The 24,590-nt window shown below is 43.5% G+C and overlaps 1 protein-coding gene across 2 annotated transcripts in view; it reads right to left on the bottom strand.

The window, feature by feature from the left end:
- The window catches only part of CRHR2 (corticotropin releasing hormone receptor 2), a 150,967-nt gene that overhangs the window by 87,720 nt on the left and 38,657 nt on the right, over positions 1-24,590 (bottom strand). The window contains exons 1-2 of one of the 2 annotated variants that reach the window (XM_071560651.1): positions 19,481-19,839; positions 19,218-19,337 (exon numbers count right to left, since the gene is read on the bottom strand). In XM_071560651.1, the coding sequence (XP_071416752.1) occupies positions 19,218-19,337; positions 19,481-19,595 (235 nt within the window). In that variant the 5' untranslated portion in view covers positions 19,596-19,839. Of the gene's footprint in view, positions 1-19,217; positions 19,338-19,480; positions 19,840-24,590 lie in introns of those variants that run through there. The other variant, XM_071560650.1, reaches the window with a different exon arrangement.

Here is a 24,590-nt window from a genome sequence, read left to right as displayed (position 1 = left end):
GGTTCAAGGCCAGGCTGGATGAGGCTCTGAGCAACCTGGTCTAGTGTAAGATGTCCTTGCCCACAGCAACAGAGTGGAATGAGATGATCTTTAAGGTCCCTTCCAACCCAAACCATTCTATGACTCTGTGAGTGGGCAGTTCACAGCTGAACCTTCATTTCAGCCACTGAACTTTACAAAGAGAGATTTCCTACAAAACATTTCCCAAATGAAACGTTAGCGAGTAAAAGGTGACTTCGCTGTCATGCAGTAACAGAGTCCTGGAGTAGTTCCTATTAAAAACATTTAAAATTAAATCATTACCAAGATTTTTTTTTCTCCTTAGCTATCTGATTTTAATTATATCATGTGAAATGAGATCATTCGATGTACTACTCTTAAACTCTTCTCCTCTTAAAATAGAATCTAAATCTTTCTATAGATAGAAGATTCTTTCAGTAATTACACATGAAGTGTTTAGGATAAAATGTCTTTTTCTTTCCTGTGCACAAGAATTTATCTTTGGATCAATCAACAGAAGAAGGTTAGCAGATATTCTAAGGAGAGTACAAAGGTAACTAAAATTTGCTGTTGTTATTTTTGAAACATGAAGGAGATGTGATATATATCATGTAACAGTTTCTTCTGGTCATCATCTGTGAAATTCAGTTAATCACTGTAATTAGCTGTTAAATGACTGTACATCCCAAATATGGCAGGAACAAACATTTAACTTCAGAGGATTAGTCAGAATTCAGTTCAGTCTAAGAGAAGAATACAGCTCATTATCTCTTGATACAGGTGCATTATCTCTTTAAACAGTGCAAAATGCATTGGCCAATTACTCCAACCATCTCTGCTACCTTAGAACCCAAATCACTTATGAAAACTATTCAGAGGATGCTTCAGCCTGCAGACAATGTTGCTTGATTACCTGTGACCACAGCCAGTTTACAAATCCTTCTTTAACTCTTTGTACCTTCTCCATTTTCACCACTTTCTTTCACTTACACTTTTTCCCATCCTGAAATAATGTTGTTCATGATCTGTCAAAATAACTGAGGCACTGAGTTACACAGAATCATCTGTAGAAGGATTTGGGGAGCCACAGAGTAGCAGTGGCACAGCCAACTTCCCCTGCAGTAAATGTGAGGGACGTGGATTCACAAATGCTGCTGAAATGGTGGGTACTGAAGTCCCTCAAAGTCTGCTGAAGTGAGAGCAGTTAGTGAAGGAAAGCTTGGAGGTGTCAAATGCTGTTCCTCAACAATCAGCTGATGGGATTCCACCAGACTGTGTGGAGTGAGAGCCTCACCTCTGGAGCTAAGTTAGAGAAGGTTAAAACATTGATGCCTAAAGGGTTTTTGATTTTTTGATTTTTTTCAATTTTACAGATTTTAGAAGTGCTTTTAACTGTAGTAAAAGGCAAATTAGTGTGTTACTATTTCTAACAGCTTAAGTTCAATGTTTATACGTGCCAACCTCTGCCACTTATCAGTAGCTGAAATTCATTTAGTTGTTTAGACTCTCTTCAAGGCAGGAAGAATATCAGAAAGGCCTGCAGAATGAGACATAAACATGAACCAGCAACCTTGGGTCTAAGAACACTGGAAAAGCTCCAAGAGCCCTATGTGTGCTGAGGAAGAAGAGAATGATGAAGACAGGGTCCCACTGACCCCTAACTCAAATCCTGAGGAGGTGTGAGCAGGGGCAGGACAGGGCTGGACTGAGAGATGTGTGAACTGGGGATTGGGTGGACAATATTATAAAAATCATAGAGATCAGTGTTTGGGGGCTCATCAATATGTATTCCTGTGGGCCCTTGGCCTGATATTAAAGGATATTGACTTTTTATTTTATCCCACACTAACTTGGCTCAGAGTCCTGCTTTGCTGGGGTCTCTCACAGCATCAACATACACTCAGCCTTTACAGCCCTGTGGAATTTTAAGGACCATGTCAAATAGGACATACCATCAGAAATTTCCAGAAAGTTTAAAAATATTTGGAGGGAATGGCAATAATTACTTCAGATGAGTGACTCTCTTTCAACGAACGGAGATCAATTATGAAATTCTTTGAAGTAAGACACTAACCTAGAATTTCAGGTAAAAATAACACCAGTTTAGTCTGGTGTCTCTATTTTGGGAAAGGATCTCTGCTACAGGCAGAGAGAATTTCTCCATGACTTCACTGAGCTGTAAGAGATAAAAACGTCTGTGAGTCAGCACATTGAATTGTTTTCTGAGACTGCAAACCAGAGAGTGTCTTTAGCTATAAAGCACATGTTGAATTCAAAACATTTACACCTGGTTTAAAGTGGGGGCAGAGATCACTGCTGAAACACCTGTGGGAGAACCATGACTGGAGGGAGTGTTTACAGAGAAGTGATGGGAGCACAACCAAAGGGAAGTGGGCAGTGGCACTGCAGCAGCAGCACCATCCCAGCACTGCCACCACTGCCAGTCCTGCTGGGCCACAGTGTCACAAACTGATGGCTGTGCCACAGCTTTGATATTAACTGCACTAAATCAAGCTACACTGGCTGCACCTGTGACAGTCAGCACTTCAGAGCAGACCTATCCCTTTTGGCAACTGACCCTGAGATCAGCTCAGCTGGTTAAAACTTAGTTGTAATAATGCCAAGGTCATGGGTTCAAGCCCCTGTGTGGGCCATTGACTTCAGAGTTGGACTCAATGATCCTTGTGGGTCCCTTCTAACTTAGAATATTCTGTGATTCTGATCTCCTTCCCAGAGTGGCATATCCTTCCAGGTAGGATCTGCAACCAAAAATTAGGTCATCTTGGCTAGACTGAATAAAAATTTCAATTTAAATTCCATTCAAATGCCCCATCTTATCTTCTGGAAGCCTTTCCCTAGGACAGCAGCCTGTGCTCTGTACTGTCCAGTCCCCATAAACACACTTCCAAGCTTGAAGCATTTGGAAAAAATAGACCAGGATGAATTTTGTGTGGTGGATTGACCTCAGCTGACTGCCCACCAGTCCTTCTGTTCTCCACCTTTCCTCATCAGGACAGGGGGATAAAATAAGTTAGAAAACTCATGGGATGAGATAAAAGACAGTTTAATTAATTAATTAATTAATTAATGATTTAATTAATTAATTAATAACACCTCTTCCCTCTCTCATGGTTTTTGGCCTTCTAGAGCCTCTTAGTAGTTGCCTGAGGCAGTACATATTTTCCAGAATTTGTTTAAAACTTCCCCACAAGATCTGTCCTTGGGCACCACAGCAATGCAAGCAAAATGAAGGTAACTTTTACTATCAATATTCAGATCCATGCAGAAACAAGCAAGGAAGAAGTGCTGGGTTAATGGTTGAACTTGATGATCCCAGAGGTCTTTTCCAACCTTAATTATTCTATTATTCTATGAGGAAAGGACTGCAACAAGCACGACCATGACAACAAGCCACAGAGTTGCAACAAACAAAAAAAAATCTGTCTGTTCATGCAAAAAAACCACCAAAAACAACCAAAAACCAAGTCTATAAACACAAAGCATCATTTATTTGCATATATTAATGAGATTCATCTCAGCATTCAGGACACTGGTGAAACCTACTCATTAGAACATATTTATGTGGATATATTACTAATTCCAAAAGAACACGGAAATGTCTCAAGATCTTTTTCCCTTGTCATTATTACAATTTAACTCTTTTATGTGAAGTTTCTCTTGCAAAGCTTCCTGCCAGACCCTTGTGTCAAAGGAAGGTTTGTGTGAACTGTTATTACATAGCCCTACTCCTTCATTACAAAATTATATGTATTATGCACAGCAAAATTGCATAATCTGTGTAATTAGCTCATCTCAGTCATTGCTGGCAATGAAACCAGCTGGGAAGGTTGAACAGAGGGGAAAACTAATGACACCCATTCAGGAGTAAGGATTGCACCTGTAAAACTGGCTGGCTGAGCCCTCTGTCTTGTCCCAGAGCACAGCTGAGACACCCATTAACTGGAGGCACTCAAAAGACACTGATTTATAGCAAGTACTTGCTGTAACTGCAGCAAAGCAGAAGCTGATTCATAAATGAGTGAGTGTGAGCTGGGATGAGCAGACAGTAAACTCAGCTGCAGTACTGGGCTGTCAAAACTCACTGATGCATCAAACCCCACAATGCACAGTAAAAACTCATCCTTCTCCATCCCTAGTTCTTTATTTTTCTTTCTTCCCCCCCTTGCCTTGTAGCTTTGTCTCTCCTACTACCTGATCCCTTAAGCACAAGCCCTGATTCTGCACTATCTATAGCCTGGAGTTCAGATCCTGGTTTCACTATTGCTTCATTTCTTACCCTTGTGGGCTGCCCAGAGCCCACAGGCACTGCCACACCTGCATCCACAGGGCTGACACCACACAGGCAACAAATCTTCAGGGAATCAATACAGTTCCTCCAGTTTTAGCCTTAAAAAGACAATGCAGAGCCTGAGCAAAGGCTCCTTCCTTCTAACATACTGTCTGTATCACATTATTGCCTGAGTTTGGAGAGAGTTTGAATTCTTCATCTGTGCTACAGTGTTGTGTGATGTATTTGAAGTGTATTTAAAAAAACACATTAGAAAAAAAGAAAGCTTATGGAAAATGAAGACAATCTCCTCTGATAAAGCAGGACAGTTCACTGATTTATCTCCACTGGATCAAGGAATGAGGCCAAATCCACTGGATGGGATCCCACAATAGGATATGCATTATACTAGAAAATGCAGCCTAGGAAACAACCCTGCATTGCAGAGAAGACCAGCAAAGAGCTGAATAAATGTGATTGTGATAACTAAGCACTTCATCTGGCACACAGAAAAACTGCAGGTGCTACAGACCAGGAGGTCTGCACCAAGACAAAAAGGTATGAAAATAAAGAGATACACATGAGCTGTGGAAACTTATGGTTAAAACCCAGAATTATATTGGTAACTGTATCAATCACACAAATTAAATATCCAAACTCACAGATATTTCTGAAGATGTTAATGAAAATAACTTTAGTTTTCTCAGACCACACAAGAGATGCTTTCCATTCAGTTCACATTTCCATGCTGAGAACAGAAAATTTTTATTGCTGAAAGAGACCCGGAGAGAATTATATTAAGATTCTGAAATCCAACTGCACTTTGTAAGTTTGAAAGTCTTTATATGAAAACTCTTATAAAAGACTGCAAAAAACTGATTCTGTCTTTAAAACTCTCCTGCTCTGCCCCAAAGAAATTAGTGACACTGAGGAATAGATGTGACATGTCCCAGGGAACTTCTTGCACTTTATACCAAAAAAAGGAGGAGAGAAGTCTTTACAGAGTTGAAAACCTTTAGAGTTCCTGATATGCTGGAATTACTTTGCAAAGGGCAAGACTGAAGGACAGGAGACTGAAGCAACTTGCCTGAGGCCAGTTGCAGGGTTTGAACCAGGTCTCCTTTACTATCTGTTCTGACAGATACAAGCTGCATTCAGCATGAAACTACCCTTGTGCTTTCCCTTTCAAACTGACCCAACCACAAACACTGTCTCTGGGCTGCAGCAGAACAACCCTGCATGGTGGTGCTGTCCCAGCTGTGGTCAGGCAAGTCCTTGCTCTCACACCGAAGGCAGCACAGTCAGAACCAAAGTGGTTCTAATGTGAGGTTGTGGTCCTGTCACTTGCCTGTCCACCAACTCAAGGGACGAGAATGACAGAGGAGAGACAGCAATGAAAACAATGAAGGAAATCTTCAAGTTTATGAACTTGTGAAGAAAGAAAATACTTAGGCCAAACCTGCTGAAACTCAAGCTGCACATCATCTTTTCATTTATAAGACAGATAAATTGGGTCTGACATTTTCTTCTGTTGAGCTGAAGTTTGCTCAGATGCTCTGCTGACCCTGCAGTCAGTAACTGAGTCTGTAATTCTGTGCTGCCTGCCTTGGATGAGGTACCATAACATGCTGATTCTTTGTATGTGGTATTTAAGGATCGATTCCCTTCTCTCACCTGCAGTTCTTTGGATGGCCACTCAGACTTTTGCTTGCTGTCTCACAGCTGGCAGGGCCCTCCAGCTCTTCCCCACAAATGCTTTCTGCACGTTTCCCATGCAATTCCCCCATCCCTCTGTCAGGGTTCATGCACTGCATTGTTTGTCAGCACTAACATCTGAGCCATTCCTCACCCACGTTCTGCAATGCCACCCTTCCATCTCGCCTCACAACACTTTGTACTTACTTTCCAGGAGCTGCTCCCCAGCCCTGCACAGCCTGCTGTGCTACACTGCCAGCTCCCCGCCCTGCACAGTGGCATTTCTACATTTTAAAGCACTTAAATCACTCAGTAAATTCTTCTGCAGGAAGTCCACCCTCACCCATTCCCACATCGACTCCAAACTCATTTTATTCTCCAGGCACAAACTCTCTGTCTCTTGCTCACTGTCACCTTGACAGGTTTGAGAGCTGGGCCTGTGCAAACCTCATGAAGTTCAACAAGGCCAAGTGCAAGGTCCTGCACTCAGGTTGGGGCAACCCCAAGCACAAGTACAGGCTGTGCAGAGAACAAATTAAGAGCAGCCCTGGGGAGAATGACTTTGGGGGGTGTTGGTAGACAAGATGCTCAACATGATCCACCAATGTGTGCTGGCAGCCCAGAAAGCCAAATGTGTCTGGGCTGCATCAAAGAAAGTGCGGCCAGCAGGTCAGATTACCCCCCTCTACTCTACTCTTGTGAGATCCCAGCTGGAGCTCTCTTGAGTCACTCCAACAGGTCCATGTCCTTCTTATGCTGGGGCTTTGAGCAACCTGGTCCACTGGAAGGTGCCCTGCCCATGGCAGAGGTGTTAGACCTATGGGATCTTCAAGGCTCCTTACAATTCAAACCATTCTTTAATTTGAAACATCCGGCACTTAAACTGCCTGATTCCAGCTGAAGAAAGTTCTTTTTATCCAGTCCTACCTTGAGCAAACAGCTTTTCTGAATGAGCCATCAATGAGTCACTGACATTTCAGGATTAAATCAAAGCAATTAGCCCTGCCTTTTCCAGCTGATTTTCATTAAGGTAACATGGCAACTAGACAAAGGTCAGTGTCCTGTGAGTTATCATTTCATTCCCCTAAAAGCAAGCAAAGGATGACCTAAACCAAGTAAAATGGTGAAGAAAAATTACATATTACACATCAGTAGGTAAATGGAATCAAAACAAGAGGCTGAGACTGTTGCACAACAGGTAACAGAAGTTCTTCACATTAAAAAATACCATCACTAAGTGCCATGTCACAGATGACCATGAAAACAAATAAGTGATGATAGAGGCCCTTAAAGGATCCATTTGAGATCTATAAGCATATCATAAAACCACTGAAATACTGGTTAGAAGGAGCAGGAGAGTTCATCCAGTCCAACTTGCAATAGGTCATGTTGCTACACTATGTTTATTTTTACCAAGCAAAGCCAGAACTTCTTTAGCTCTGGGCTCAAAATCACTAGAAATGCTTCATTCCAAGAAGGAACTGATAAAATCAGAGGGAAGTTCTCAAAGGTATTCGTGAACCTAAAATCCCAGATACGTAACTGACTTACCACAGTCAAATCAATTTGTTTCCCTGAGGTTTCAGAAGGTGAATTTGAGCTCAGGTTCACCACAAGCTGAGTGCACACAGTGTTGATTTTCATCTGCTCCCAGAGCATCAGTGACTCATTCACATCTACCCCATTCATGGTTCTTACTGTGCCCAGGCAAGGATTGGGGAAGCGAGACTGGGGTTGGACAAAGAGACTTAGCAGAGGGAATATGCTGAAGGCAGACAGGAGGCAAGGAGTTATCCAACCAGTCAAAGAAGTGATAAAAAACAACAGCCCAGCTTCTCCTGAAGCCCTGAATTGCAATGAGTGTGCTCAGGTGCTCCTCCATGTAATCACAGGAACTCACTCATGGATTTGCAGCTGAGATCTAACAAAGAATAGGGATCTCTAGGAAACACCTATTTGCTGAAAAATCCAACTATTGCTTAGCATATTTTAATTACAGGAGAGCATTTTACATAGTCCCATGATAAAGTGAATCACACTGCTGTGATGTCTGTGCTCTTCTGACACTCTCACCTCTCCAGTTCAGCTCAGAGACCCTTTTATTTCCCTCAGCATTCACTGAAGGAATAAACCAAAGGGCTTCTGGAGAATATAATTGCTATTATTACTGTTGCTGCACTTTTTCCCCAGGAGAAACATGCAGTGAATACAGGAGAGATGAAGGGGTTAAAAACAGTTTAGGATGAAAAAGATAAAGCTGTGCTGAGAATGGCCTTGTAGGTGGACAAGGATGACTTAAGATCCCCAGTAAAAGACCTTGGTGGGGATCTTTTAGTTCTTCCCCAAGAAAGAGGAAGAAGCAGCAAAACTCACTGGGCAATGCAGTGAACCACCATAACTGCATTTGGATTTACCCTTGTCCTTTTTGAGACAGGCTTTGAAACAGAAAGCAGATCCAAATGGAACTTTGTTGCCTCACTTTCAAACAAAACAGACCAAAAGCCTTCTGATTTCTGTGCTGCAAAGAAGGTTTCCTGAGCCACAGGCAGCTCTGGCTGCCAGGGGGAAAGGTGCATCTTCAGAGGCCTAAGGAGAGGGAGACATTTGTTAAATAAAGACACAGTGATGGGGCAAGTGGGTGAGTTTATACATAAGGTTTATATGAAGTGGGGAGTTCAGAAGATGAGATCAGATGGTCAAAACTAACCAAAATGTGGATCTATGGGATCCTGGCTTTCTTTAATGCAAAGTGTTTGCCAGGAAGAACAGAAGGAGTTCTCCCTACAGAGGTCTGGTGAGCTGGTGGCCATGTTACGTGGCTCCCACATGGTCCAGTGCCATGAAGAGGATTGGTGCAGAGCTGTGCAAATCCCTGCAACTTCCCATCCAAGATGTCACCATCCACATCCTGAGGCAAGGAGCTCTCAGAACAGGAACAGAAGCCCTTAAAAACCTCTTCTCTCTGGTGACCAGTGACAGAACCTGAGGGAGTGGCCTGAAGTGTCAGGGGATGTTTAGGTTGGATATTCAGAAGAGACTGTTCACCCAGAGGGTGGTTGGGCACTGAACAGCCTCCCCATGGCAGAGGGCACAGCACCAAGGCTGCCAGAGCTCAAGGAACATTTGGGTGATCCTCTCAGGCACAGGGTGTGACTCCTGGGGATGTTCCTGTGCAGGGCCAGGAGTGGGACTTGGTGATCCTTGTGGGTCCCTTCCAACTCACCATACTCTGATTCTGTGAAAAGGGCTTCCCAAGTAAGGGGTCTCTCTCCCTCATAGCTACCGGAAGAGAAAAAAACCCTACCAGGTAGAAACCTGCTAAGAGCTTTCTCTATGGAAGTCTAACACTGGGAAGTCTTCCTGAAGTGTCCCTGTTTCTCATCGACCCCATCATCCCCAGCCTTTTACTTTCCTGTCTTGGAAAGGGATAGGGTGTCCTCTCTTTATGAAACCTAGAAAGCCATTTCCAGCAACCAAAGTCCTGCTGTCTGTGCTGCTTTTCACACAGAGATAGGAGTACTCAGTTGTTCAAGATCAGCACAGAAACAAATATCCTTAAAAACAACTTCTGCTTCCAAACTCTTTATCAGCTGCTTTGGTTGCAAAGCAACTATCAATGTGGTGAGCCTGGAGATTCTGCATCCAGTAATGACTGCTCATCATACACATGGAAATACACAAATGCTGATGTTTCAGGTATTAGTGGCATAATTCAGCAATAGCCAAGTTAAATAAAAATTCTTAGAAGTGAGAAAAAGAATCCCTAGGAAGTCACATCTAAGTTTAGTTAAAATGGTGATGATGCACTGGCAAAGTAATTTCCTATTTTCTTTGTTTGTCTCATTTCCATAACACATTTTCTGTTTTCCAAATCTCTCTTTGCTCCCTGGCTGACTGAGGAGGAAAAGGACCTGCATTAATTCTTGTGTCACAGTATGGTCAGTGTTTTCCAACCACCAGGGGTTTGGGACAATACAACTGCATTGGGAAAGGTTCTTATTTCTTCTGTTTTCCCAGGGAAAACTCTTCATGAGATCTTGAGACTTTTTCTGGGTTGCTTTTTTAAACACTGAGTTTCTGTTCCTATAATTTGCTTCAGTGTAGTTCTTCTCCCTGCACAAATCTCACATGGAGCAGCATCTGGCCCTCTGTTATTCCCAGCATTGCAGAGAAAGAAGTCAGCACAAAGCAATCCGAGTTTTATTGATTTTATGAATTTGTCCCAAGAGCTACCAATTATGAACTCCAAGAATAACATCCAAGGGAAATGAAAAAAATAATCTACTAAAAACCCATTCCCCTCCAATTTCCATAGGAAACCATATTTCTCATCAGCTTCTCAAAATACTAAGAATGCCTGTTCTAATCTGGATGTCAAGTAAGTGATGTTGGGGTCCAAAACTGAATTAAAGTTTCCCTTTTAGAGGACAGCAAACCTTGAGCAAAGTCTTGCATGACTGTCAGAGCCTGAGAACTTTACTTGGACAGCTTTAAATTCTGTTCTTCCAAGCCACAGAAATTGCAAAGATTTACCATTCTATAAACAGCAAAGATACTTCCATGTCATGGCAGAACACAGAGGGAAAGCTAAAGAATCTAAAAATTACCAGTGGACTTCACAGTTCTGCAGAACACCCTTCCAAGGAGCAACAGGCAAGTGGAGCAGTCCCAGCTGAGGAAGGCATTGCCCCACTGTTAACACACCTGTGTCATTCTTGCTAAGTGGGAGCATCTGGAGCATCTCTCAAGTACCTGAGGGTCCACAGGGAAAATCTAATGGAAAAGTCCCTGCCAGGGGCCAGCACTGAGGCAGGAGACATCGGATTGTTGCAATAGGAAGCAGCACAGCAATGGTGTGTACAGCAAGGAGGAATCCCTGCATCATCCTAAAGCAGGTTCTTACTGACTGCTTAAGCTTCTTTGATGGTTTGGTTCACCCCTGCTTTGCACAGCTCTACATCTTCTAACATTGCACACACCTGTTTGGGAACAAAGCTCAGCTCTGCCCTTCCTCCAGGCTCTCAGAGCAGCCCTGCTGAAACCAGCACAAGCCACCCACCTGCAGGGAGTGACTTGCTCTCAAGTAGCACTCCACAAAGGAGGGCACAGCAGGATCCCTTCCAGAACATCCTCCTCCTCTTGCTCCCCCATGTCCTTGTCCTCCCTTCACCTCAGTGAGTCTCCTGCACCAGCCAGCAGGGCAGGGAAGCTGTAGAGGCAGCGCTGCCAGTGAGTAGGGCAGCACAAGGTCCAGGATCGCCATCCACCCCATCCATCCTCCCACCCACGGGTGGCTCAGTGCAGATGTCGCTGGACACTCATTTTACCTGCACTTTAAGTGACACCCTGTGGCCGAGAGGCGGAATTACGGGTGACCATCCCTTCAGTGGCACTGTCCCCGAGGTTTTGTGACAATAAAGAGAGGCTGAAGCCCAGGGAGTGGCTGACAGTCTCGGGTGTTCAGCGACTTGCGAGAACAGCCTGATTCCACCTTCCCCATCTCGGTTTCAGAGCTCACCTTCCCACAGCTTGGCTGGATGGAAAATGGGTCATAAGGCAGAATAAAACAGGAAATCCCACGTCCACAAGAGAGTGCCCACACTAGATGTAGCTGGGTGGGACTTGTCCTCTCATTTTGGCAGGGTGAGATGAGGATTTCCTGCTTTGTCTCCCTTTGTCATATATTTAATTCTTTCCCTTCCCCCTGTGTTCCTGAGCCATTCCCTCTTCCACTTCTCCCCCGGCTCCAGAACCACAAGACTTTGCAAGTATCAATTAATTCAGAACTTGTGGGAAGAGCTGAACCTCAGTTCATGTTTGCCAGCTGGGAGCTGCTGTCAGCTTAGACAACTGCTGACCATCTCGTGTGGGTGCCTGAGAGGTGGATGGGGCAGCAGCCTTAGAGAGAGAAGAAGACATAGAAGCCTCCAAAATAACGTGGACAATCCTATGTTTGCTGAGCCTCCTGAAGGCCCAAAGTTAAGAGCCCTCTCCAAGATGTGTCATTGCTCAGCTTTGATTTCAGTGGAGGATGCAGAACATCAGCAGTTCCTGGCTTTGAGAAATCTGTCTCAAAAAGTCAAGCCTAAACTGAAGAGAATCCCAATCAGGTGCAATGGGATCACAGCAAAACCATTTCATAACTTACTAGCAAAGAACAAAAATACTAAGCAGAGTTTAACTGGCTGTAGAAAAGGTCCTTGAGCATCGATTGAAGTAACACAACCTTCTTATTTTACCACATGAAATTAACTCATATTCTGTGCTCAATGAAGAAATCACACACTTCACACAATTACAGTAGCAGGAGCAAGAAAAAGGGGTCCTTTTCATTCCTCCTTTTAAACATTGTTTTCAACACTCTTCCTCCAAACAGCAAAATCAGAGCGATCTCATACCACAAATTAAGTTTCACAATGGAAAAAAAAATAAGAAAAACTTGCAGGGAAACAAGTGAAGCCTCTCCCCTCTGTGCATGGCTGAAATCAAGAGCCTCTCACTGCTGTATTTGTGGAAGATGTGTGTATTTCTGTTTCTCTTGCTAAACCAGCACAAGAAAAAGAACAAAGATGGTTGAAATCTTAATCTGGGTACTGTGCTATATTGGAGACAAGCTGACCTAATAAACTGCAGATTTGGCCTCCTCAGAGAGAGCTTTATGAGCTTAAAAACTATGTTTTATTTCCTCCCCCAGAATTCTAATTCTGGACTTCTTTTTTTCCGCTGTTGTATTTCTTTCATTTCTCATTTGTTGCCTTCCTTTAACTTTCATGTACTCTTGACTCCCTAGATGAAAATACTGTGTTGGTCACCCCAGAGTGGCAAAAACTTGGCTACTGCAAGGCTGAAGACTATTTTTTTTCAGTCTTTTTCCAGTGAGTTCATAATTAAAAATGGCTACAAAATAGTTCTCCTAATCCCAAGTATCCTTCTGTCATTAAACACTGGGGTAAAAGCCTTCTGGATATCTAATGAAGTTACAAAAAAGGGATGAGGTGGGAATAGTTTTAGGGCTTCACAGTAAGTTTTTCAGTCTGAAAACACACATGCACATGATGAGCACTTTACTTCTCCCCAGTAAAAGATGAAAGGTCACCAGAACTTAAGAGTTCTCTGTCTTTTACAACAGGACTTGGCTTTCAAAAATGCACCCTCTGGAGATCAAACCAGAAAAAACCTCTGGGGGAAAAGTAAGTCACGTAAATGTGACCAACAGAAGCTCTCAAGGCACTAAAATACACGAGATAAAACACAAATGAAAATGTTAATTGAGTCCCTAGGCCAGCCAGGTGTAAAAGGGCACATTTCTGTAATTACCAGGACAGGTCTTACCAACATTGCATGAACAAGACTCTGACCAAAGATTTCCTAGCAAGGCTCATGTTTTCTATGCAGGCTGAAGCCACCACTCCAGAAGATCCTTGAACAAAAATTAATTAGAAGTAAAAGCAGCAGAGGTGAGATCTCTATAAAAGAATGGTTGTTTAACCTATGAAAATTAGCTCTTTTTCTGTTTAAAAAATTAAGCAATCTCTTTAAACTCTTTCAAAAGAGGGGAGATATGAATCAGAAAATCTATTAATTTGCTTCTTTACTCTTCCCTCAGTGTAGAAAAGATTGTTTCCCTCTGTTCAAGACAGGACAACAAGGAACTGCAGGAATTTATTTATCCTCTGGAGTAAGATGCCAACAGGTACAACTGTGATACTTGTGCCAGTGGCTCTTTCTCCCATGTCCATCCACAGGAACACTTGTTAAGTCACCAATCCTCTCACATCATTCTCAACAGGCAGCTGGTTATAGGGCCAAGGACAAGGTGCACACACCCCCAGAACACGGAGTAGGGAGAGGAACAAAATCCTCACCAGTGCAAGGTTAGCAGTGCTTATGTGCCTGGTTTTGGCACCACAGTCCCTGCAGAGGATGAGGATGCTTTTTGCAATACCCAAAACACTCATCTGAAGTGGCTATTTCAGTCAAAAAGCTTTTCCTACACTGAGAGAGAGGGGTTTGCAGAGAGGGAGTCAGAGCTACAGAGATCTTTTGTTCCTGTGGATCACAAAAGCATCGGATCTCAGTCCCCAGGTGTGGGTTCAGTTCAGCTCAACACACACACAGGGATCAATTCAGCTCCTGAACACGGACATCTGGTCCTTTGTCACTGAGCATCTGCAACACCAGTGTGGCCTGGAGGACAAAAACAAACCCAGAGGGCCTGGGCCCTCTGGAACATGAACTAGATGTCAAAATACCCCTGGCCATATCAAACAGCACCAGAACTTCTGCAGGAGCTGCAGAACTGAGCTCTACATTTGGGGTGAGCTGAGTAACCCTTTAGGCTTTGTTTCAATTAGAGCCCCACTAACTTGTGTTAGGGCTTAAATACTTGAATTAGGTGTTGATACATACTTGGAAATACCCAGATTTGTGTGTCTAACTCTGCCAGAAGGAGACTTCCCAATGGTTCCCCCTCCTGCCTGCAACCAGCACCAAGCAAATGAGCAGCCCCCGATGGAGGGGTCCCAACCCTCTGCCACACCAGGAGTTCTAGACCCAAATCAGACAGTTGAGGCTACAAAAGTCAACCCTTTTTGTCCACCAGGTGAACATATAATCCTGGATTTTCCCATTGCAAAATGCAATTTGTAGGGAAAGAGTGAATGTAGACATGCTTCAGCCTGTAACACGTTTGTGTGTATGACCACTTTTTAGCAAGCAGCAAAACCAGACTCATCACAGTCCATTTGCTGAATTAACCAAGATTTAGGATATCCTAATAAGTGAATTAATATGTTTTCTAAAACAAGAATAAAAGCTTCACACTGTCAAAGCATAAATACATCTAGAGGGCAGCAATGTTATTGTCATTTTTAGCTAAATATAGAACCTGAGCAGAGACAAGTGCACAGTCACACACTGCACCAACAGACATTTTTTCTTGTTTTTCTATTTTTTTCTTTTGAGAATAATTGGTAAGTTTTGATACAAAATTGCAAGTTGGAAGTGGATGGATCCTTAGACACAGAGCATTTTCTCTATATTCATAAATCCTACTGCAGGGTAACCAGAACGTGCTTTGTCAACATGACTTTGTTTTCTAAATAAAGAGGGAGAAAACAAAATATCACCAAAACAACAAAGTGTCAGGGATGAGAAATGCTCACAGACTGACAGACTTAGTTTTATGAATCCAGCTGAAACTTAACTGAGTCACTCAGCAGTTCCCAAGAGACACACAGAACAGAGACACAGGCACAAAATCACCACGGGAATTTCTTGCAGTTGGAATGGAAATATTTTATGCAAACAGTTTATTCAAGAGTGGCCAACAGGAGGGAATTTTTTAAGCAGAATTCTTATTCTTAAGTTTTTTGCCACAAATACTCTTTCCTTGAATTTTGCTGGCACACTGCAGTGTTTGATAGCATTCCCCAACCAAGCACTCAGGGGTTCTGAGTTAGAGCAAACATGAGAGGTGACAAGACGGACACAAAACCAGGCCAGGTCCACCCAAAGCCTTTGATGAGCTGTTCTGTGGAGGAACCTGTGCTTGTCACATTTTGTCTGGAATTCCATTCACTGTGTGCACAGGGACTACAGCAAGGTACAGAAATAACCCCATGAGGACCAAAACTTTGCCAGGGATCAGCATCTTGTGTTCCAGTGAGTCTGGTAGAAGCTTTTCATACAGTCTGGGCACTTCCCAGTCTGGATTTGCTGGTGTCTACAATGCAAAAGCTTTCCTTTACAGGGAATGCTACTGTGCTCATTCCCTCCAGCTGATGAGCTACTTTTAGGAAGTTGGTGGGAACTTGGAATCTTTGAGATCCTAATTTCTAAAATAAAACAAGAAATGACTGACATGGATCCAAAATTTCTATACACATTCAAATGAGAAATACACTCACAAGTGTACAAAATCAATGTAAAGACATGCTGGGGGCAGATCACAAACACAGGATGCCTGACAGTACAATGACCAGCTGAGTTACAACCTGGAGCTGGAAAAGCCCTTAGTAGAAGAAAGGCACTGCAAGGTGCTTTTTCAACATTTCTCTGATTTTTCTCTCAAAAAATCAGTACAATACACACCACAATTTCTCCCTCTGCCTCATCAAAATGCAAAACAAAAGAGGACAAAACTGCACTACGTGTCCTAGGCAGAAACCTTAATGTTGATCCCAGCCATCTCCTGATCAGAGCTTCATTTTGAGCTGTATTATCCACCTCTGAGGATTGCAAGATCCATTTCCCGTTTTTTATCAGCTGTCTGTGCTTATTTTATCACCTGCACAGAGCAGAGTCGAGACTTTCACCACAAGGAGCCTCATTACAAAGGGCCCTTTCGGCACCCACAAGGTACCTTGGTGAAATCACACAAGTAGTCACACCATGTCAGTGTTTGACATTCCCAAACTCTGGTCGTGTTCTGTAAGTATTAATTCCATCTCTCAAATCCCCAAAGAGATTGCATCCTGTATCTGAACCGTAACCTGCTGTCCCACTGCTTTCCCAAGCCATAATCTACTCCTATCTCCCAATTGACTGGAAGCTCAACATGAGCCAACAGTGTGCCCAGGTGGCCAAGAAGGCCAAGGGGATCCTGGCCTGTATCAAAACTAGCGTGGCCAGCAGGCCCAGGGCAGTGAGCCTTCCCCTGGACTCTGCCTTGGGGAGGCCACACCTTGAGTGTTGTGTTCAGTTCTGGGCCCCTCAGTTCAGAAAGGAGATTGAGGTGCTGGAGCAGGGCCAGAGAAGAGCAACAAGGCTGGAGAAGGGACTGGAGCACAAGTCCTGCGGGGAGAGGCTGAGAGAGCTGGGGGTGTTTAGCCTGGAGAAGAGGAGGCTCAGAGGTGACCTCAGCACTGTCTGGAACTGCCTGAAGGGAAGTTCTGGCCAGGTGGGGGTTGGTCTCTTCTCCCAGGCACTCAGCAATAGGACAAGGGGGCACGATGGGCTCAAGCTCTGCCAGGGGAAATTGAAGTTGGAGAGCAGAAAAAAATTCTTTGCAGAGAGAGTGCTCAGGCATTGGAATGGGCTGCCCAGAGAGGGGGTGGATTCACCATCCCTAGAGATTTTTAAACTGAGATTGGCCGTGGCACTGAGTGCCATGATCTGGTAAATGGACTAGAGTTGGACCAAGGGTTGGACTCGATGATCTCGGAGGTCTTTTCCAACCCAATCGATTCTATGATTCTAAGTTACTGATGGTTTAAGTTGAGAAAATTTTGGCATCCTTCCCTTTGTTTTCTGAGCTACAACTTGGAGGAACTACACATGTGGAAGAGTCTGAGATCAACTGTAAGTGGCCACAGTGGCTTCAGAGTATTTCAGTTTTATTGCACTCCTCTGCCTCTGGGCACCACATATGGACATACCTTTTCTCAACTCATTTTATATTGGAAGGAGAAAAATGTCCATGTCCCCAGACTATGACAAAATAATGCTTCAGCATTTCAATAACCTATTTTCAACAGCTTTTAATTCAATTAACATGTCATTATTTCAACAGCAGGGAATTTAAGAAAACATATTAGCACTACAATATAAGCATTACCCAACACTGAGAAGGAGAGGAGCAGGGAGGAACTTTAAATCAGGTCATTGATGAACTAGTGAAAGCATTAACAGAGTTTATAAAAATAAATTGTGATATTCAGGACTTTCTTTTCTTCCATTTAAATTCTCCCCACTGTGTTTATGATGTAAATAAGGAATGTTCCATAAAGCATTTTTTTCTTTCCTTTGGGAGGAAAAAAAATAAGGCAAAAGAAATATTGACATTCTGCATCAGAAAAAGGAAATGGAAAAGGACTAAAAAGAAGCCACAGTTCCTTGAGGTACCTTTTCTATGGCTGTTCTTTTAGAGTCTGCACTGATACACTTGCTCTTGTCTGAGCTGCCCTTAATCCTCAGAAATTTTCTTCTGGTCTCAACTGAGGCTTGGAAAGGTTGGTGAAGTACCTGCTCCAAAGGCAGCATCACCCAGTCCTTCCCATGTTTCCACCTATTTTATTGTCAAGAGCACAGGTCAGGGAATAGAGGGCTTGAGGATGATTTTGCAGTTCTCTGAGGTAACCTCCTTACTCTGCTCAAAGTCTCAGCTGGCAGAAGCTGGTCCCCAGGCACAACTCTGGCAGAGGGCTCTGTTTCACACAGCAAATACACCAAACTTTTGACTACTTATCTGACCCCTGACACCTAGAGATGGGCAAAGAACAAATTCACTCTCAACAAGTTAAAAAATCAGACCTACAGTGAGTGTCAGGGTCATTCTCTTATGGGACTCAGAAAGAATGTTTGCCCCACAAAATTAACAGTACCTGCAAATTAGACCAACAACACCCAACAGTTTGGAAGGAAACACAGAATGAAATGTCCCTACAGTCAGAAGCACAATGAGAAGTCTGAAAAATCAGTGGCAAACAAGTGGGTACATATGGCTGAAACTAATATGTTAAAAAGTCTTAATAAAAGGTCCAAAGAGTATTGACAGACAAGGAAAAGGAAATGAGTGCCTTGCTCTGACAGCCTGAATAATAATTTTTTTAGTGAGTCATCTTGATTGTTTACCTCGAAGAATAAAGCATCAGTTCCAGGAGATTTCTAAGGAGCCCCCAAGCTCCCTTGCTTTGAATATTATCTGTCTCCTAATTTCCTCTCCTGTTTCTCTTGCAGAGCTGATGCAGCCACTCCAGCCTCACCAGCCAGTCACTGATGAAGTTACTCAACAGATCTCTGCCTTCTGTTTGTTCCATGCAACTTCCAGCCCGGTTTGACCCCCTGTTTGCACAAACAGCCTCAAACAGGGACAGTCCTTCCAAAATACAGTTTTTAAGTGTTAAGCTAAAATACTTCACGAGCCAGAGGATCTTTAATTATCCAGATGGCTGAAGCACTGCTACAAATACATCGAGCTATACATAGCTACACATGCACAAGCACACACAGCACAACACAACCTCCTCAGACTGCACAGGGTATTTTTTCCCAAATCTACCTAAATACACTTAAGGAGAAAGGAAACAGCATCCACGAGTCTCTGCTTTTGAGAAATCTGCATCATTCCAGGCAGGAATTTTGAACAGACAGGCTGGAATGTGGAGGAAATGTTGATTCCCAGGCAAACAATTTTTTTTTCCTTTTTTTTTTTTAATGGAAAATATATTTTGGGTCTCCCCAGGCGCCTTCTTCACACCAGATCTGCGGAAGAAGGAAAGGAGTTTGTACTTACTCGTGGTGTTGTATTTGATCCCATTGAAGAATTCCGGGCAGGGTCTCTCTACCAGTTCCCCTGCGGAGGTTCTGGGCCAGCAGGTCCCGATCTGATCCGTCGTGGCATTGCAGTAGGGACCTTTGGTGGTAAAAAAGGAGACAGAAAGGGAAAAAGAAGCGGCTGAGAAAGCACAAAAGCGACACACTTTGCATCACAAAACAAACCAAAATCCCAGCACTCCTAAAGCTTCACCCAGCCCTGCATCAGGTAACATTTCCTACCATCAAAGCCCAGGAAAGGGATTGAGGAACTCTCTAAAAAAGTCTCTTGTAGGCGATCCAGGAGGCTGCAGTTGGCATCAAATTCTTCTATAAACTGAGATATGGTCACATCCATTATTCCCTCTGGGACTGCTGGACTGCAGAGGCTCCTTCCCCCTTTTCTGTTTTGTTTTTTTGTGTGTGTCCTCTCCTTGCTTTCTCGCAGCGAGCTGACAACTTGGCTCGGAGTCTGCGTCTGCCTGCGCAGTTAAACCCTCCGAACTCTCCTTTGCTTTTAAAACAGCAGCGCAGGAACCAATGGGATCCTCGCGAGCCCGGAGCGAGGGGCTCGTGTCTCTTCTCCGCGTCCCTGGGATCGCAGCGCTCCGGAGCCGCCTCACTCCGCCAGCCCGCGGTGTTGCTGCATCTCCCTCCCTCTCTCCCTCCCTCTTTCTCTCCCTCCCTCTTTCACACACACAGAGGCACAGAGACAGTTTTATAGTCAGCTCCGGGGATGAGCTCTTTTGCAAAAATACTTGCTTGCAAATTAAAGCCAGGGAGAGAAGGAAAAGCCATCAGAGGACTGTAACTCCTCTGGCTTTTTTGTGGAGCAAAGCAATTCCTGCCTTTACTGCTGGGAACAGAGGATGAACAGAGATGCTTGGACGGGGAGGGAAAAGAAGGGATCCAGTCCAGTAGCTGCAGTACAGGATCCTGGGCAGGCCTTGAGAAAGAGGAGAAATAATAAAAGCTGGGATGAGGGAGAGGGTCTGATCGAAGGGAGGCACTGGAAGAAAGAATCTGGAGGAATCATGGAATCACTGATGGTTTGGGTTGGAACCTTAAAGATCACCCAGTTCCAACGCCCTGCCATGGGCAGGGACACCTTCCACTAGCCCAGGTTGCTCCAAGCTCCGTCCAGCATGGTTTGGAACAAAGGAATCTGGAGTAACAACCTGCAGAAGAGGCAGAGTAGAGAGGGGAGAGCAGAGAGGGGAGAGTAGAGAGGGTTGGGAACCAGCCTGGGAGAAGGCAGAAAAGCAACACCTCTGAGCCACTCACACAGATGGGATGGGGAGGACAGTAGAGTAGGGCAAGGCATGGCGAACAGAGGAGAGCTTTGGAGCAAGGAATGGATCATTCAGGGGACAGAGAAGAAAAGACAGGCCACTCTCCCATTTTCCAGTGGTAGGAGGGAGTGAGGTTTTCAGAACGGATGAGCATCCAGACTGATCCAGGAGCAAGAGGAGGGGCCTCTAAAAAAGAAAACCATGATGTGGGGAGAAAGGGAAGAGCAAAGGACTTGACAAACTGAGGTTAACATGGAACAGGATGAAAAGGGTCTGGGGAAGGGGAAAGATGAGAAGTTTGGAGGGAGTTGCCCAGATGGTTGGACATCTTTTGGGAAATCAAAGGTCACTGCAGTGGGAACTGGTGAAGTTCTGGAGAGCAGCTGGAGACCTAACCAGCCTTTCTGACTTGCTGAATCAGGATATAAGGAAATCTTGAAATAAAATAAAGTGTCCAGAACTTGCTAAGGAGGATCATTTAGGATCACAGATTCAGAAGCAAATAGAAAACATTAAAGGGAGTAAAGGAAGATAAGTCTATATGGCAGTAGCGAAGATGAAAGCAAAATCAGAAGGCAAGGCCAATAAAGCTTTGAGAGAAAGAAATGGATCACAAAATGAGCTGTTTACAGTCTGTATTCACAGCTTTGGACTGGACATGGTGCTTACACTGAGTTCAAAGCAGTGGTATAGCACTTCCTGCAACATCTGTGTCCCACCCTGCAATGGCCTGGACTTCCCCTTTATTCATATTTAAGATTGAAGGGCTTTATTCTTCACTTTTGAAGGACCGAAAAAATTGTGGTATCCAAAGAGAGGAAAAAGGAAAAATAACTGGGCTAGAACAACAAATAAATTAACAACATACAGTGAGGAGAGAACTAGCCAGGATGTTATTTCGCCATCTGGGAATCTGGAGATTTTTTAACATTTTCAGATTCCAATGGCAGAGAGGGGAAGAGTGCCATTGTGGTTTTGGGATGAGTATTTTTGCTTTAAATATGTAAAACCCCACAAAAATAACAAGTGCACTAACTCTCTAGACAGTGTGATATTCTGAGGCAAGGGAATGCATCTGTTTCTCTCTCTGGAGCCACGATCTCCTTCCCAAGTGAATGTTCCCAAAACAGCAACCCTTCTTGAGAAGTTTCAATTGCAACAAATTAACCCTTGTAAACACCACCAGATCTCTTTGTCCCACACATTTCCAACCCCACAAAACAGGAGAAAAAATTTCTTTAGCATCATTTCTGTAACATGATCACCACCAACCTACTGGTTGTCTTTAAAAAGGCCTTCGAGGAGAAAACTCTATTTCTTGAACTTTCAGGAGGAGGGGACAAAGGGTGCTCTAAACCTTTAAGCAATTCACAAATATCTATCCCGAAAAGTATCTTCAACTCTACACTTTAAGTTTCTTTTCTCCTTCTTGACAGCACAGCGGAATTAATAAAATTCCTTTCTGTTCCTCAGGCAGATCCTCTCAGTGATGGCTGAGACCTTCTCATTTGAAGGTGCCCAGTGGCATCACTGAGCCCACAGCCATTCCCCTGGAGGCAGAACTGAGGCCACTGCTCCAGGATGCTGGTAAGATTATTTTTTTTCTACTTCTGCTGCCTCTCTATAGGAGAAAAATCACACAGTCGGGCCAAAAGTCTTCATTTCTCACCTACTGTCTGCCTTCTCTATTTTGTCACACTATTTGTGCAGCACACTGGAATCAAAACCTTGGTTGGAGGCTTTGGGCACTAGAGTTTCCTGAATTTTTGGAGGGATACATCACTGAATAAACTACAAAAAGAACAGCAGTTTCAAAAAAAAGCAACTACTTTTAAATTTGGTAAGTGTTTCACGTTCCTAAATGCTGCCCTGCATTTTCCAGCATAAACACTTGGAAGATTTTTCAAATGGCTCAAATATTACAGACTCAAACACCGAGCTGGATTTAATTTCAAATCTGTTCTTTATAGTGGTTAACACCTGAAACAATAGCCCTGAATTAAACTAAATATTTTTACAGGATTAAGAGAATGATTTCTTTATTTAAGAGAGAAGAGACAGAAAATCTTCAATCTAAACTGATTATTCGCTTCATCTTTTCACTTCAGACTTTAGAAAATCAGAAGCAGGATGTATCACACAGATAATATTACTGTGTTCTGTATATTCAATAATCAAAAAATGGAATCAAAGATGGAATGAACAAATTGTCTAGGAGTAAATGTGAATGAAGAAAACAATTTATTGTTCATCAGTCCACAAATCAGCACGATTCTTTATCAAACCCTTCCCAGCTCTATTGTAACCTTTGGATCAAAAGGTACTTTTGCAGCTTTCCCTGGGTACAATTAACTGCTTTGTCATTTCCCTCTGACTGGGTCTAGTCAAATCCTGACCATGTGTCAATTTGACTCATGTGATGTGAAAATGTTGTTCTTTACACAAGAAGCAAGTGCAATTAAATGAAAGATTGACAGAAATACTGTAGCTGCTGACACTGCAGATCCTCTGCAACACCCCTCCATGGTGCACATCGCACAAATCACCACTAGATCCTGCCAGGCAGTAGAGATCTGCCTTAGAAATCACTGAGCAGCCCAAGAAAGGTGTATTTGTGCTTGGCAGGCAGAAACACCTTGCACAGTTAAAGGTGGTGGTGTTCCTATGTGGTGGTGTTTGTTTGGGAGTGACACATGCACATGTATGAGAACACCTGAGCAGGCAAAGCTGTGGAGGTGAACAAGGCACACAAATCAACATGTCAACATGTGCACAGCTCAGGAGGGCTCTTTTACAGAAGAGCTGTTAGAAAGTGCCCTACAGCTCTTCAGGGAAAGGAATAGCTCTGCTCATATGTGTGCCAGCTCTGCTCATTTGTATGCCAGCCCTTGCACCACTGTCCCACAGCTGGTTTCTCCATCTTCAACTCAATCCAAACCACAGCTGAGAGAATTAGCACAGCGTTCAGTCTGCCCCACTAACAGTGACTAACAACGGTGACCTTGTGCTGTTTAACCAGTACCACCAAAACCCAGCTCTGTGCAGACTCAGGCAGCCAACACACATGTTTGGGGAGGGTGGAACTACCTCCAGAACCAGCTGGCTGCTCCCTGCTTGTGTCTTCTCAGACACTCAATCTACACAAAATCAAGAGATCACTGCATATTTCAATACCCAAGATGAGTACTGGGGAAAAAAAAAAAAGAAAAAAGAAAAGAAAAAAGGACCAGTTCTCTCCCCTACTGTGACTATTTCATCATTCATGTTCTGTATCCATTGATGTGAAGAGTTCATGCTTTCCAGGCACAATAGTCACCCATCTCTTCTGCTCTGTAACACGAGGCTTAGGGCAAGAAATGCACTTCGTCTATCAAAGAACCTGGTTTCACCAACACCCCTTGTACTTCAGTATCTTTGGCTTTCAGGAATTTTACCTTATCCATATGGAAATATCATGCAGAGTCTTGGTCCCAGTATTGGCTTTTTAGGTCTCTTTCTTTTAATCCAGGTAAATCCACATCCTTACTCATTATCTAACACTAAAATTGGTCTGTTATCACAGTCATGGAACTGTCTTGGGGTGTGATATAAGCAAGACAACAACACACCCAAATAACTGGTTCAAAAGGCACTATGGTCTGCAGGTCAAGACAATGCCTGTAGTTGAACTTCACTTCTCTCAAGCCCTTATGGAGTTCATGCAGGTTCATGTGAAATGCCAGGAACACTTTGTGATGTTTATCACACCCCCAGTGAGGGAAAGATTCAGACACATCTGAAAGAAAGTATCCCCTCCTCTGGTTTTGATGGAAGATTGAGGGACAGAGAGAAAGATGAAGAGTGAAGATGAGGAGAAACACCTTTCTTATTTGCAAAAAGGAAGTCTTTAAATCTTTTGAAGACAATCAAGATGCAGAATTAAGCTTGATGGCAGAAATGCTGGGTCATCAACTAACTGCTCACACAGCCCTGCTGCTCTGGCTTGGTGTTTAGTGCCTACCTCTGCATTTATTTACCACTACATTTTTGTTATCTCTAAATATGAAGCAGGAGAGTTTCAA

The sequence above is a fragment of the Pithys albifrons genome, chromosome 7 (genome assembly GCF_047495875.1).
Source record: "Pithys albifrons albifrons isolate INPA30051 chromosome 7, PitAlb_v1, whole genome shotgun sequence".
NCBI classification, from domain to species: Eukaryota; Metazoa; Chordata; class Aves; order Passeriformes; family Thamnophilidae; genus Pithys; species Pithys albifrons.
Note: the sequence above shows the minus strand (reverse complement) of the source record. Positions and strands in the feature narration are given on the sequence as shown.